Source organism: Chrysochloris asiatica, unplaced genomic scaffold, assembly GCF_000296735.1.
Source record: "Chrysochloris asiatica unplaced genomic scaffold, ChrAsi1.0 scaffold00006, whole genome shotgun sequence".
Taxonomy (NCBI): Eukaryota; Metazoa; Chordata; class Mammalia; order Afrosoricida; family Chrysochloridae; genus Chrysochloris; species Chrysochloris asiatica.
In genome coordinates, this window is record NW_006408524.1 from 13,719,179 (window position 1) to 13,736,384 (window position 17,206).

Below are 17,206 nucleotides of genomic sequence, written 5' to 3' on the forward strand. Positions count from 1 at the left end.
ATATTTGTTTTAAAATATTCATATCCAGCAAAGTATAGAGAATCCCCTAAAACACCGATCCTTTCTGAACTGTCCCATTTCTCTTCCTTCCCACAAGAGATTAATAGATTGCTGCTGTTTGTTCTTGCAGCTTTCCCAATATGTATGCATATGCATACAGATTTTTAGGGCTGATGCCATAGGATAAGCACTGGACTGCTAACCAAAAGGTCAGCGGTTCAAACCCACCAGCTGCTCCTCAAAAATCCTTTACAGGATCGCTATAAATCAGAACAGACTCGATGGCATTTAACAACATCAGAAGGTGATATTATACATGACATTCTGCAACTATTTTTCACTTTAGAAAAGTGACCATGATGTGTCATGTATGCAAAAGCTACCTAAAGCTTTTAAGCAGCTCCATAATATTTGATTATATGAATTGATCATGCTTTATATTTAAACAGTCTTCTGATGATGAACATTTAGGCCATTTTAATCTTAATTCTACAGAAAACTGATATATACAAACATACATATCTTTGCACACTGTTGTGGCACTATAGGATAAGCATTGACCTGCTAGCCACAAGGTCGGTAGTTCAAACCTACCAGCTGCTCCTATAAAGGGTCACTATGAGTTAGAACTGACTTTATAGCACTTAACAACACTATTGCAAACCGATATACAATACATACACATAGATCTTGGCACACTAGTTTTAGGAATTCATCTTATAGAAACAATTGTAAAAAAGCTAAATTAAAGGACTTGAAGAGTCTATAATTAAATAGATATTATTAAAGACTCTTCATGAAAGCATATCATAAATTACACATGAGTATATGTGGTGCCATAAGGAGTGGTTACGAGTTGGGCTGTGAACCTTAAGGTCAGCAGTTCAAAACTTTCAGCTGCTCTGCGGGAGAAAAGATGAGGCTTTCTGCTCCCATAAAGATTTACAGCCTCCGAAACCCTGTACAGGGTCGCTATGGGTTGGCACCAACTCGACGGCACTTAACCACAACAACTTATGTGGTGCCGTAGGATAAACACTCAACCACAAGGCTGGTCTGAATCACAAGTTTGGCGGTTCACTCACTAGCCGCTCCTCAGAAATCCTACATAGGGTTGCTATGCGACGGACTGACTCTACAACAACTTAACAACAACAATGTAGCTCTGGAAAGGAAAACATCATATTGCACAAACAGAAATGAAGAAATAAATCTCTTTTTATACCAGAGTAGAACTTCTGCTTTGCAATCTTCAGGAAAACTAGGATAAACTGAATTTGGCCACATTTTTAGTGCATATCAACTGACCTGCAGGCTCTGTGCTGGAAGTCTGTGTTGCTGTCTGATTTTCTGTCACCTTTTCCGCTACCGGAACTGATGGAGTATCTGAAACAACTTGCGATTTTTGGAGGGGAGTATTCTGACAGTGAATTTCCTGGATAACACAAATGAAAAAAGATAAATTTTCTGATTTTTTTTTTAATTTTATGTTATTATGAGTCTTTGTGGCACTATAGGATAAGTGCTGGATCACAAGGTTGATTTGAACTGCAAGGTCTGTGGTTTAAACTCAATATTCGCTTCTCGGAAACCCTATACAGAGTCATTGTGAGTCGGAACTGACTTGATGACACTTAACAACAATAGCAACATATTATTAATGAAACAAATAAGAGTCATTATTCTGTATGAGATTCCTCAGATCAAAAGAGATAATGTATGTAGTCAGCTGTGATTACAATACAACAGGCCCTGAAGCATTAATTCATAGCCTTAGGAATTCCCAGGAGGCACAATTATTTTTAAAGACTAAAAGGCAAGAGAGCATTAGAATTCTCATCAGAGTTCAGTTTTAGATAAACCAATTAAAGTGAAATTACACAAGCAGAAAAATAATTCCTCTTGTGACACTTAGTTTACCTATAAAATCTGGTGACAGTTCTTACTTCAGGATCCATTTAATTATCAAATCTAGATAAATCAAAGAAGGATCAAAACAAATCAGAAGGTAAGGAAAAAGGAGTGAAGGGCAAAATGTTTCTTTTCTGAGTCTTTTTAAATTATTTATAAGGCTTTGGAAGAGAACTTTTTTTCTTTTCTTTTCTTTTTTTTTTAAAGATAAGGCTTTATAATCCAAGCTATAGTAGAGATAATACAAATAAAAGTAAAGAGATTCCCAATATTTACATAGAGTTTAATGTGTACTGGTTACCTGTACATTCACTGGCTCACTAATCCTCCCAATACCCCTGGGAGTTGTTGATAAGTGCCGTCAAGTCAGTTCCGACTCATATGGACCCTGTATAGGGTTTCCGATGAATGGATGGTAGGTGGGAATCGTAGACCTTACAATTAGCAGTCCAGTGCTTATCTTAGATCGACACACTAGGACTCCCTTTATGCCTACTGCTTCAGTTAATCTTCCCAATAGCTCTGTAAATTAGGTATTATTATTATTACTTCTATTTTAAAGACAAGAAAATTGAAACTGAGGGGAGTTAAGTAACTTGACCACACAGCCAGTAAGTGGCAGAGCTAGTATACAAACTCAAGTAGTTTTGTTGCTGAGTTAGCCCCAGACTATACAAGCAGCCCTCCACTTAAGACACATTCGAGTTACATCAAACAACACTTGGGAGCATCAAGATTCTGCTGCTACATAAGGAGGATATCCCAGGGCATCCTCCACATGAAGATCTCCTTCCCAGGATGACAGCTACGGTTCCGCCTATGGATCAGGGTGCATTCGTCCCTTTCAAGACATTCTTCCTAGAGTATTGCTCAGGTAGTAGCTCAAATGATGGAGGAATGATAACACTACATGATTTCTGCAAGAATTACAACATTCTTCAGTGTATCTGAAACACCGCATTTTCCTGGGAGGAAGTTAAGAGAAAATACACGCAAGGGGTTTAGGAGTAAAAACTGCTGAGTTATGTGAACACGTTCCAAGCGTTTGATCAAGATAATAGGATAGAAGAGATCGGTGGGAAACTCATCCATATGGCAAGAACGCTGAGTGGGTATCTTGATACGACCAATGTGTAAGAGCTCACAAATCATCAAGAAGGGTTGCTAAGAGATCAGAACTTAACAGATTTTGAAGAGGCAAGAAATGCTGAAGAAAGAATAAGGAAAAAGGTGCGATGTTGTCAGGAGCTAAAGTTGCTTGAAAACATGGACTCAAATGCTGACTGCTTTGTAAAAGGCAATGGGGCAGATTCCTGAAGGAGCGAGATGCTTGTGTGAAATAGATGAAGAAAACAGAAAAGGACCACACTTACAACTAATTTTCTGACTAGAAACACCATCCCCATTCCTAGAGATAATCCACCTGATCCAGAACCCTCCACAAGTGCAGTTATTACTGCAGCTGACAAAACGCCAGCATCATCTAACTGTTCCTCATCCAAGTCCATTTTTATGATTTGTGTATTTTGCTTGTATTAAAATACATTTGTAAGTTTCTATGTAATGCTTCCAGCCCTTAAGTGACAAAGACTGGATTTATAGAGATTAAAAAAAGGCAATAATAATGAACACTAATTTTCTAAAAAAGAGGTATTTGACTTATGTGAGAATTGGCTTTGAATGAAGGGATTGGAACGGAACCCCATCATAAATTGGGAACTATCTGTAGTGTCTCTAAAGTTAGAAGCCTTTAGTATATACAAAGAAAGCCAATTACCAAATGCTGCAGCTGCGAGGCAAGAAATGTGATGAAAGGAGAAATGGGATAGGGTAAGTGCATTTCAGAATCAGGAAGAATGGGTTGAGAAAAACAACCTTAACATACCCCACACTCAGTGGGCCCTCAAACATTTGTTGAGTAAATGAACAAGTGACTGCAGTGGTAATGGAAAGGCTAAATACGCTGACCGTGCCCCACATCCTTGGTACTGTGGATCACTCTGTTGAGTTGATTCTGACTGACAGCGACTCTGTATAGGGTTTCTAAGGAGCGGCTGGTGAGCTTGAACCACCGACCTTGTGGTTCAAACCGACTTTGCAGTCCAGCGCATTAGCCCATGGCACCACACCAGGACTCCTTGCTCAAGAATACAGAGTGGTTAAAGGAGAAGACAGTGGACTCAAGTTAATTAGCAGCAGCATCTTGGACAAGTGGTTTATGAGGGTTCATGGCAAAATTCCATTATCTTTTAACTCCATTTTTACACAAACTTTTAAAGCCCCTTTGAGCCTCATCCAGAGAGAGGGAAACCATGTTATTACCTAATCCACAGGGTTATTATGAGGATTAAATGATATACTACAAAATAAGTACCTAGCAAAGTCCTGGACTACTGTTCTAACCATTAATTGTATTTACATACCGATCTGTGCTTTCGCTCCCCTAAGTGAAACACCCCCACATCTCTCTCCAAAGACCCTTTAATATGCCTGAATAATCCTCTTTTATGGTAAACAAATTTTCCTTATCCTCTTCACTAAATAATCTCTCTACTTTTTGACCCTAACAGAAGATAGGACTTACCCTACAAATCTCTGAAATAAAGGTGATTCTTTTCAGAGATGTCTCTCGTAAACGCTTGCAATATCAGAAACGACTCTTGAGTCTCTAATCATATGTCCATGCTCTTATGAATCTTCTTTTTACAGCTCCTGTCCTCTGAGACACAAGCCTCAGGTTATACTGCATCCTCATTCCGCCCAAGTCTCTGTTATCCATGACTAACCCACAAGTCGCTACCTCACTGCTCATTCATTGTTTCAAAGTCACCATCACCTAGGCAATACTAGGAGCCACCAGGGTCTATCCAAACAACACCCTGGCCTCTCAGCTGCATGCCTGCTTCTACCCCAGTGACTTTCCCTGCCATTACAATTCAGCTATCACCGAAGGTGGTTTCATCTCTGAAACCCTGTATACAAATACCGCACTCTAACAACAGGGCTTCAACCTCACTAGCCCATCCAGACTTTGCTCTTTTGCCTCATCGGTACCTCTGGTCATTTGACATTTTTCTTCCAATTCTCTTTTATCTGTTTTTCTGGCCTCCATCCATATTAGACTTTGTGACCCTTTCCCTCAACCATTATCTTACTACTATCTCGAACTCCATCACTTCAACTATTCTTTCATTCCTCCTGTCTGGGAAAAGCTCAACTCTGGATCAACCCACCTTCTCCATGTTTCTATTTAAGCTATTTGCACATATCATAACTATAGAGTTTTAGTCCATTGTAAATTCATGATGTCATATCCCATCTGAGTCAATACTAACTCCTATTCCTTCTGTTTCCAAGATGGCTCTCTCTCATCCTTAATATTTCTGCCATCACCGCCCCTCTGCTAAGATGCATAGGCTAATGCACTACGCTGCAAGGTTAGAGGTTCAGAGTCACCAACTACTCCTTGGAAACCCCACAATTGTTTGGACTGAGAACCAACAGACAACAGAACTTGCATGACAACACCACCCAGAACTCAATCCAGATATAGAACTCTTTAAAATGAAGCAAACCTATAAGGCTGAAAAAAGGGAGCCAGTAATATCAATTTATAATGAAGGCAAATACAAAGCAAAAAAAGAAGGAATCGTGTAGATACAGAACTTCCAAATGACTAGAAGTCAAGTAGATTTCAAGATAAAATAAATGTTACAAGCAGGGGGAAAAATTCATAAACTAGAGGTAATCTGAAAGAAAATTAATACTCCTGGACATCAGAATAAAAACAGAGGAAACTCAGAAAGATTTAATAACATCAATCAACACAACAGAAATGAAAATGAGAAGAGAACCCACAAGCAAAATGAACTCAGTGTAGAAAATTATGTGAAACAAAGAAACAGCAGCACCACACACACACACAAAAATAAACAGAAAAAAGACAGCAACCAATTTATCCTTATTGATAATTCCACAATAGATAAATGGATTAAATGCACTAGTTAAGAGACATGGAGAACAGAATGGATAAGAAAAGAATCCTGCACTATGCTGTCTGTAAGAGACACATCAAAAAGATGGAGACAACCTACATACTCATCCATAGAAAAATAGTTATGCAAACTTTGGTACATACACAAAATGGAATATTACACAACGTTGAAGAATAAAGATTAAACTGCCAAACACCTTACAACATGGATGAACCTGGAGGCCAGTATGCTGAGTGAAATTAGTCAGTCACAAAAGGACAAACACAATGTTGTAAAAAGTTAAGAAAAGGTTTTCTTGATAAAAGAAAACAATCTGTGATGGTTATGGGGAATTGGGATGAGCAGGGACCTGTCACTGGAGAAGGATCTCATGTTTGGTCAGGTGGAGGGTCAGAGAAAAAGAGGAAGACCCTCCAATGTATTGGCAGCATCAATGGACTCTAGCATGGCAACAATGTGAGGCTGGCCCAGGATTGGGCAGTGTTTCATTTTGCTGTGTATAAGGCCGCTATGAGTCAGTACCGACTTGACGGCACCTAACAACAAGAGGGAAGACACACCATGGGTGACAGGGCAGGCAATATACAAGAGGGAGGCTGACAGTAGAGAGGTGAAGGTAGCAGGAGACACAGAGGTGAACACAGTAGTTAAAGTGAATAGAGGTGAATGCTGTTAACTGTTGGTGCATGGATGGGAATGCAACCATGCTGTGAAGCAAATTATATGATTTGTTGAATGTAAAGCTGATGATCTGCTCTGTAAACCTTCACTTAATTCATAGTAAAAAGCTAAAAAATATACAGGAATCTGAACTCAATTGAATAATGGGAACTATTTCTTTAATTTGAAGATCCGTGTACGTAGTGAAGAGATTCCATGAAAATGGAAAAAAAGAAAAGAAACGCAGAATTGGTAAGAGTATTTAAGGAGTTATGAATGAAAAATGGTAGTTAATCAGAATAGTATAAAGTACATAAAGAATTATCCTATAATTAAGAACTATAATATACTGAAACAAATTCACTTTTATATTTTTGTTTATGTTACCTTTTTGGTTTCTTGTTTACTTCTTGAGTTTTCTCCTTTTTCTGCACTCCATAAATTACTCTTGTCAAATCGTCCACGAAGACATGCTAGTTCTTTTTCACGTTCCTAAACCCATTAAAAGTTGTATTTTACACAAGAGCCAGTAGTATGTGTAAGAATATTATCAAAGAACTACTAAAATTTCTTCAGTTCTAAAATTAAAAAATGCTGACAATACACACGGACTACAAAGCCACAATATTTCCAGGTTGGAACAAGTGATACAGAAAACCAAGATGCTATTTATCTCAGTCAGAAAAACTAGAATTAGAAATCACATTTTGATTTCTAGTTTCTCTACTAAAGCCTGACAATACAGTTAAATGCAGTAAATTGTACCTGTTTGAGCTGTTTTGCTAAATGGGTAGTAGATGAAGATGTGTTTTGCTTGAACAGTCTTTCTTGAATGGCCTTTGTATTTGGAGTGATAATGGGGGTCCTATGGGGTGTGCTAGGAGCTGGACTTCTTTTGCTGTGTTCTTGACAACGCTCCCCAAAGCGTTCCAGAAAAGGCTTAATTCCTGTTGTTCCTGCAAAAAATAAACATATTTTTGGAGACTATTCACAGTAACAGTTATGATCTCCAATATCAAAGTTCTAAAGCATAGTGGTTACGAATCAGGCTATGAACATCAAGGTCAGCAGTTCAAAGCTAGCAGCTGTTCTGCGGGAGAAAGATGAGGCTTTCTCCTGTAAAGATTCACAACCTCAGAAACCTGGCACAAGGTCACTATGAGTTGGAACTGACTTCACGGCATATCACCAACAAAGTCCATTAGTGTTCCAAAGTCTTTGATTTTAGGAGTTAGGCAACTTGTCCTACTAGGATTAGTCATTCTGAAAATAGTATAAAAATTTTAAACTTAATCACACAATTCTACTTAAATCTATGTCCTAAATTTTATTTAGTTCTTTTATGAAAGAAGGTGGGAAGGGGAGACTGAGAGGTCAGTGAGGGCAGTGAGGCTTAGGCAAACCTCAAACAGAACCATCAGAGTCTAAATGACTGGACATGGACTGACTGTGTACTAACAAATCTCCACACTCCATGAACTGTCCTGGCCACTAGGACTTTTCATAACTCCTATTTCTACAGCCAAATTTATTTTATCTTGCCTTTATGAAGTTCAGGGGTGCTCCCCACTTTACTCTTTCAAAAGCAAAATTAGAGAGTGTTCACTTAATCAAAGAGATATCTTGATTTACAAAATCTAAAACCAGTACTCATTGGAAATCATATGATGTATATTTAAATCAGGAGTCCTGATGTGGCACTGTGGGTTAATGTGCCAGACTGCAAAGCCGTTTGAACTGCAAGGTTAGTGGTTCAAGCTCACCAGTTACTCCTTGGAAACCCTATACAGGGTTACCATGGGTCAGAACCAACTCGACTGGCACTTAACAACAACATATTTAAATCAGGGAAATGAAATCCTCACGCAGCACTATAGGATTAGCACTGGATCAAACTTAACAGCAGTTCCTTGGAAACCCTATACAGGGTCACTATGAGTGGAAACCATCTCTATGGCACTGAACAACATCAATGGGATTCATGTCCCCTCTATCATGATGATCCTATGGTTGTTATCTACATCAGAGTAAAGGGTCACATAGTAACTATCTTGGACTTTGAGGGTCATGTGATTTCTGTTGGAACTATTCAATTCTGCATTGTAGAATGAAAGCAATCACAGACATTATACAAATAAATGGATATGTACATGTTCCAATAAAACTTTATCTACAAAAATATGCTCCTAAAATGTCATTTCCAATTTATATAATTTGCTTGCATCAAAGGATACAGAACAAAAAGTATTTAGCATAACTAGCGTAGGGGTTACGCATCGGGCTGTGAACCTTAAGGTCAGCGGTTCGAAACTACCAGCTGCTCCGCGGGAGAAAGATGAGGCTTTCTGCTCCCGTAAGGATTTACAGCCTCCGAAACCCTATACAGGGTCGCTATGGGTCAGAACCGACTCGATGGCACTTAACAACAACAACAGCCAAGAAAAAGTATATTTAACTATTAAAATGCAATAGGTTTTATACTTTGACCAGTAAATGGGCTAAGGTATACTTATGAATAGAGTCCTGGTGTGCCATGGTAGAATAAGCAATGGACTATTAACTACAAGGTCGACAGTTCAAATCAAGTAATGCTGAACTTGAAGAAGCCATATTCAGAACATCTGGGCATTTGTCCTGGCAAACCAACTGTGTGGCATTCACAATCGCATATTAAATGTTAAGAATAACATTCTAAAGATAGCCAGCAGTAACTTCAGATTAAAAAAAGATTAAAAAAATACATAACCTGGTGTTGTAGATTTTTCTTTAGAATGAGACTGTAGGTAAATTTCTCTATTTAGTTCTTCTTTGGGCCGAACTATTTGGGGGACAGTAGACTTCACAATTGGTTTTGATACCTCTGTTTTCAGAGGACTAGCAGGATTTTCTTGAAGCAGCTCAGGATTTTGTACTTCACATTTTTTAGCATCAGTGATGGACGCAGTAGAAGACTTATGTGGGGAAGAAGCTGCTTTCTGAAACATGAGAGTACTTAGGGTAAACAATGATATTCACAATACCTACAAAATCCTATTTGTAGTCTTATGCAGATTTAGGGAAACAAATTCTTGCCATATAATATTGTCAAACCAATTTGAAAGGTTTGGAAAAAAAAATCAACTTAAAAAATGCTATTATAATTTAGGTCATATATTCTAGGGTCATTTAGTTGCTTCCTATTTTAAAAAACAACTGTTTTCACATTATTATACTGATACTTCTATTAAGGAGTCCTGGTGTGGTGCTGTGGGTTATTATACTGGACTGCAATGTTGGCTTCAACCGCAAGGCTGGCGGATCAAGCTCATCAGATGCTGTTCGGAAAGAGGGTCGCTACAGGTCAACTTGACAGCACTTAACAACAACAACTTCTACTAAATTTTAAATTGTATTAGAACAAATTACCTGGTTTTGTACTTCAGTTAAATTAATATCAATTAAACAAAACAGTAGTATAGTTGATTGCTAATTCTAATGGAAAGGTTAGCAATTCAAATCCACCAAGGGGTTCTGTAGGTGACAGACTTGGTGACCTGCTTCGGGAAAGATTACAGCCAAGAAACCCCCATGGGGCATTTCTAGTCTCCCATATGGAGTCACTAAGAATCGGAACCAACTCCACAACATCCAACAGAACATATGCCAAGCACAATGCAAGATGCTAGATGCTCAGGATCTCATTTAACCTTTTCAATAGCCCTTTTCTCCATTTTACATATGGAAAAAAAAAAAAAGACTTTGCAAAATCAAGTAACTTATCCAAATCTACACTATTAATTATGTGTCACTGAATATAAGTCAAATTCCAGAGCCCAGATCTGTATCTCAGAGACAAGGATCAGGAAAACATCAGCCCTTAATTGTTGTTGTTGTCACTGTTGTTTTTAAAAACAGCTAGGGTAATACACGCAACAGAGAAGTTTCTAAGACTTCAGAAGGAATGCGATGAAATTGCCCCATTGGGTAGTTTGCTGTCCTGGGGGTGACTGCAGCTACAAGCTGACTAAGTGTTTTCAAAGATACTGTATGTCTCTTATTTACACCCACACATAATGCGTTATAATAGAGAAATTAATCTCCAGTGCTCCTTTTCATGGCCAAGACTCCATCATCCCATATGACATACTTTGGCTGCCCATTAAAGTGGTGCAATTTTAGTTGTCAATGGCTAATTTACCTTGCAGTGGAGTTCCAAACTGAAGATTTTTAGTTTTTGTAGAGCCAGTATTGCAAAAATACACACACACTATTTCTATATTAGAAAATATAAACCTACACATATATTGTAGAATCTATACCAATACACATTACCACTAATAACAAAATAATACATAAAAGATTTTCAAAGACCAAAATTTCATTTACTTACCACAGAGGTGGCAATGGGGGCATTATGCAAAGATGCATCCACAGCCTTTGAGGATGAGGCTTTATTCAGAGAGGCATCCCCATCCCTTTGGGAACAGTATGTAGCTTCCTGCTTAACACTGCTGCTATTGATCCTAGCAGATGCTTGACTTGCAGAGGAAAATTTGGATAAACAAGTGGTACCAGGCTGTTCTTGCGCACTGTTTTGCTTTGCAGATGAGTGACTTACATCATCTTCCCAAGAGCAAATAGTTGCAGCAAGGTTGGCCAGCCGGCCCCTTCTCCCAACTGGAGTTGCTGAGGCATCTGAAAGGTGTGGCTTAGGAGGGGAGGCCGCCTTTTCTTCACATGGCACTGGTGAGAAGAGTGAGCTTTCATCTGAAAATATTTCCAGAAAAGAGTTAAAAACCATGTTCAGGGGTTGTAGTCATGTGTAGTATAGGCTCACCCCGTACATACTTCTTTTAAGATGAAGCTAATAAGTTTAAGAATCAACGCAAAGGTCACAAATGCATAAAACTGACAACCTGTTTAAATTTAACAGCATCTTTTCGAATCAGATGGCACAATCTAAATCCAATAAAATAAACTTTGCCAGATCTACTTTTCAATTTTTTGGTGCCACCAATAGATGCTATAAGATACTATGTTTTCATTATATAGGCAGTTCCTGACTTACGATGTATTTGAATTATGGCAAATTTCACTTACGACTGGAGTCCTGGTGTGGCAAAGTAGAATAAACAGTGACGTGCTAACTGCAAGGTCGGTGATTCGAACTCACCAGCCGTTCCTCGGAAACTTTACACAGAGTCACTGAGTCAGAACTGACTCAATGGAACTTAACATCATTTATGACCATCTGTTTTGTTCATTTTTTAGAACATCTTAGTAATATATCCTGCATATAATGTTGCAGTCCATACTATTCTGATGTTATTATCATTTGCAGATGTTCAATTGTATGACTTTCTGTTGCAGACGTAATGAAGAGGAAGCTCTGGTCATGTCTACAATTGAGCTGGTATCAGTTACAGACAGGAAGGTGAGCGGTATTCAATTCTAATTGCTTATGATGACTAAACTGCATACCCCCAGCAGCAGTTAGAACTCTGACTTCATTATTAACACTGAGGCAGATTTCATTGTAGACCAAGCCTATGTTGTTGTTGTTAAGTACCGTGGAGTAGGTTCCGACTCAGTGACCCTGCAACAGGGTTTCCAAGGTAATTCAGTTACAGGATCAGGTTTTTGTGACTGAGTCTAGGAGCCTCATCAGCCTCTACTTCTATAGAAACACAACCAATTTATAAATACCCTAATGGTATAGATAGAATCTGCAAACAGAGGAGACTCGGGATCTAGGTAAAACAAAATCATTTACCTCTCAAGTATTAACTGATAAATAAAATTTCCAACATACTAAGTAGAATCATAATAATATAGCTTTCAGGCCCATCTAACCAAACAGTTTATACCTGCCACATCAGTGTTCTCCCAGTGGCGGCGTTGCTCTGCAAGTTTCTGCATACGTGTTTTAACTGAGGAGGCTGCAGTTCCCTCCAGTCGTGAGGCCAGCCCCTTCTTGGTGCTCAGCTGTGATGATGGCACAGCCACAGAATTAGTGACAGGTGATGGTGCCTGTGGCTTCGGCTGAGGAGACTGGGGACTCGGAGAGCAAGGTTTTGCAGAAACTGACTCAACTGGTTGTTTATTTTCCAAGTTAGAAATGGCTTCTGCCGTGTTGTCAGAACAGCGTTTTTTTGATGGTGATGGCTTTGTACAAGATTTCTCTAGGTTGAAAAGAACCAAAATAAAAACATTCAAAATTCTGAAATTTTTCACCACATCCACAAAAAACTTTGAGCAGGTACTTAACAAATTAATCAAATATTGCCAACGTGTTTCTTTTTTCCTTTCTTTGATTTTAGTTACTGTAAGAAATACAAGTGGGCTTCAAAACATTCTTGGTAGAATTACATTGTCTTTAAATTTCATCTTTCCACGAGCTTTTTTAAAATCCTCTTTTAACATAAACTCTTACTTTCTTTCAGGAACTTAGAATCTAGGGTTTGAGATTTCTTTTTAAGGAAACATTGTGTGTACATGTTATGTGCATACACACAATCTTCCTAAATCAACAGGGAATAAAAATTGCATATATACTAGAATAAGCAAATGTTCTAAGATATTTTAAAGATAATACAGCCAATCACCTCATTTTATCTTTAACCTTAGGATAAGAAAGGTCATACCCTGAGAAATTCAATTATCTGACTGAAGTCACAAGCTAACTGAAGAGTAGAAATTCGTTTTTCAGTTGTTCACGGACAGTAACTAATCAGCAAAGGTAACAGGTCAATTGGCTTGATGTTTAGGAAACAGACAAGGAAGAGACAAAGTGACAGAATTATCTAGTCAGTACCAAACAAGTTCATCTGCACAAATGTTTAGAGTTCATATTTTAATCGTCTATGAAGAACAAAAAAGTAAGTGAAAAAGTCCTAAAATCGAAAAGAGCTATCCAAACATAAGGCATATTATTTCTTCCTGGGGAGTTGTTTTAAAATATCATCTTGAAAACAATATTTTAAAAAGTGAGAATGCAAATTTCATGAGTCCGTTTCAGTGCATATCCAAGAAGTATTCTTATTCAGAGAAAGACCACAGTAATAAGTCACCAGTACCTTTATGTATATCAAGTTAATAAATATGCATTGTGCAACTTTGTAAGATTCCAGAACTCATTTATGTCCCTAATCATCTTTTCAAACTGTTCATATTATAACATACAGTACTACCTGCAATAGAATTTACAGTTCCTTTGAAAACAGTAAATACTGCCATTTAAGCATCAAAACGTAGCCCCAACTACAAGTTTTCAAGGACATAGTACTCAATACTTGATTGCATACATCTCTGTCGTAGTGAAAATGGGAGGAGAGTCTGGACCATAGATGTGATGTATATTTTCCTCACTCCTTCAAAATGTACAAGTCTATGAAAATACATTCTCTTTCTGAGATTAGCCCCCAAAATAATTGTGAGCCAACCCCATGCCCTTTTCTTTGCTTTCCCGTAACACTGGCTGGACTTCTCTAACATGTTTTCTTTTTCTATATGTATTTTTACATTGTACTAAGAAAAAGCATTATAGCCAGACTGTTCCATACTCCAGGTAAACATTAAAGCAACTGGATAATGCTAGCTGAGATGCCAGGATTTAGGAAAGAAGCAGATGAAATTCCAGGGGAGTTTGGGTCTGTTTGTGCGGGTCTATGTGTCCTTTTAATCCCGCCAGTTCTGTAGATTAACAAACTAAACCTTCCCTTTAGACCTGAAGAGTTGGTCCGGCAGACAGTGGATGGAAAGGGTCATGAAATTTCAAGTACGGCTATGTATTGTTGTTCTGCTAATGCCAGAAACACCAATCTGAACTCGATTGTCCCTGTACAATCTGAACTCAGCTGTTCCTGTATACCACTATCAGACGAAACATTACCCTGCTCCTTTATTCTTCTTCCCTTTGGTGTGTTCAAAATAAAATTTGAAAATAAAAATTTCCTCAATCAATTAATTTGAAATACAAAGGGGTTTCAATATGTACATGTAAAAACGAACTAAAAGATCATGGAAGCTTTCCACAATCTTTTTGAAGTCCCCTCATATTTGCTAAAGGAAATTCTGTTCTGGTCTGATAAGAACCAGGCCTAATAACGTATATGCAAAACCCCCAAAACTTGACATCTTGGAATGTTATGATGATTTCAATTCACAGCAACCGTACAGGATGGGGTGGAAGTGCCCCATAGGGTTTTCAAGGCTGTAATATTTACGGAAGCAGACTGCCACATCTTTCTCTCATGGAGCTGCTGGTGGGTTCAAACAGCTGACCTTTCAGTTGGCAGTCAGATGATTCACCACTGTGTTACCAGGGCTCCCTTTTAATATAATATGTTGTTGTTAAGTGCCATCAAGTCAGTTCACACTCACAGTGACCCTGTGTAGGGTTTCCAAGGAGCAGATGGTGAGTTTGAACAGTACACCTGTCTGGCAATCTAGTACTTACCCTATCTAGTACCACATCAGGACTCCTAATACAATATATAATAACCTTGAAATAGATCATTCCCCCATAGGTTGTTACATTTATCGCCTAGAGATCTTGCTTCACCTATATCTATAACAAATGTTTGGGACTTATTTTCTCAGAAGGCTTTTACTGTTCCCCATGTGGTCTTTTACCTTCACCACTAGATAGGGGTGGCTGGTTGCTTGCTTCTGAAAGTGGTTCTCTAGTCCGCTTGGTGTGACTCGTAGATCGTGGGGCAGGTGTGGGCCTCTCAGCCATTTTTCTCTGGAGATTCTCTCGCCTGGCACGAGTTCGTTCAAGCAGTTTCTATATGTAAAAGAGCATTGAAACACATATTTAGACAGAGGTTCACAAAATTTCAAATATAAGTTAAAATCACCAATCACCATGTAAGAAGAGTTCAATATACTTCAAAAGTGAAGTTCCAAGAAATGAAGCCACCACTACTGCAATCAGCTCTGAAGGAGATTGCATTGGAGGGTCCTGGATGGAATGGGAGAAAATGTAGAACAAAACACAGAATCATGGGAAAGACCAGGCTTACTGGGTGGATGGAGATTTGTAGAATCCTGATACTATGACCCTTGTGGTTGCCCTTTGGAGCTGAATTAAGTTTGTACCCAGCTCAATTTTCATCCAAGCAATGGATAGGTATATAGAAGTGCCAAGGGTGCTGTTGAGTGATGCACACTGTAGAATGGGCAACCGTTTGGGATAAGGAGGGCAGCATGTACCCTAGGATGAACTTGGGAATGGTTGAGAAGGAAGTGGAGGTGGAAACAGCAGAGAGGAAGTGGAATGGGTGGTGTTGTACTGAAGGGACTGTAATCATTGAACTCAAGCTAAGTGTAAGATTTGTTCATTGTTAAGACTGATGATCTGCTCTGCAAACCTTCACTCAATTCACAATGAAAAGTTATGATGAAATAATAAATAATAATAATAGAAGAATGAAGTCCAGATACCCCAAGTAAACACTGCATTGTCAAAATAATTACAAAAATAATATGAACAATCAAGGTGGAATGAAATACACCTTTCTAGTTGTAGAAAAATTTAAGTGGCCAGAAGTTCTTGCTGCTTTTCCCAACAAGAGATAGACTCTACTCAAGATAAAATAGACTCTTAACCATGGGAAGAAATTAATACATGTGTTACTCCGGTGCAGGGAAAAGCAACATACAGTAAGGAGGAGGTTGGCAAAGATGATGGGAGAGGGAAGACACTGGGAGTGCAAGCGTTAAAGGCACCAGAGGTAAATCATTTTATACACAAGCTCCTGCAGTAATGGTGACCTGGGAGAAGCCGCATGAACAGACATGGAGACTGAGCAGAGGTGGGAGGGAGAGGGACAGAATACCCATAGCGACAGGTAGGTTTAACACAGAATATTTATACACGGGTATTTACCTTTGCTGCAAATATATCCATGAATGTGGCAGAGGATACAGGGGGCAAAGCTATGGAAACTTAGATCTAAACAGACACCCTGAGGGACTGAGTCACTGGGTCTAGGGACTTGGGACCATAGTTTCGAGAGACACCATGGTCAATTGAGAGAATTCACAAAGTAGTGACTGGGGTCTTAAAAGCTTGTGAGCAGTCATCTAAGGTGCAATACTGGTCTCTCCCTGTCCCAAGAATGAAGTAAAGAAAATCAAAGATACATGAACAATTATTCCAGGGGGCCAGCGAATCACATAAACATCTGTCTCTAAACATGGTGCTCGGTTACCATTTTCAATTGATCTGGAAGGAATCATATTAGAAGGTCCTGGATAGAGTGAGAGAAACAATGTTGAATAAAACTTGAAATCATTTAAAAAAAGACATTGCTGGTCAGACAGACTGATGGAACCCCAAAACTACAGCCTTTTGTCACCCATTAGGTCTGGAACTGAACTCACTTCTATGGCTCAATTGTTAGCCAAACAATATACAGGTCTGTAATGGGAACAACAATGCTACTGAAGTACACAAGCTTAGAATCATCAACCATTTGAGATCAAAAGGCAGCATTTACCTAAGTACAAAGTTGAGAAGGGAAAGGGAAGAATGAATACAGGGAGAGAGTAGGGTAAGTGATATTACATCGAGGGGATTGTAATCAATTAAGTGAAACAAAATGTGTATTAATTGTTGAATGTAAAACTGATGATCTTACTCTGTAAACCTTCAC

The 17,206-nt window shown here is 38.6% G+C and overlaps 1 protein-coding gene across 3 annotated transcripts in view; it reads right to left on the reverse strand.

Annotated features, from left to right (window-relative positions):
• Positions 1-17,206, reverse strand: part of ANLN (anillin, actin binding protein) — a 55,472-nt gene that overhangs the window by 26,894 nt on the left and 11,372 nt on the right. For all 3 annotated transcript variants that reach the window (XM_006832131.1, XM_006832130.1, XM_006832129.1), the window contains exons 2-8: positions 15,180-15,333; positions 12,413-12,727; positions 10,936-11,312; positions 9,313-9,541; positions 7,332-7,522; positions 6,954-7,058; positions 1,309-1,435 (exon numbers count right to left, since the gene is read on the reverse strand). In XM_006832131.1, the coding sequence (XP_006832194.1) occupies positions 1,309-1,435; positions 6,954-7,058; positions 7,332-7,522; positions 9,313-9,541; positions 10,936-11,312; positions 12,413-12,727; positions 15,180-15,333 (1,498 nt within the window). The remainder of the gene's footprint in view (positions 1-1,308; positions 1,436-6,953; positions 7,059-7,331; positions 7,523-9,312; positions 9,542-10,935; positions 11,313-12,412; positions 12,728-15,179; positions 15,334-17,206) is intronic.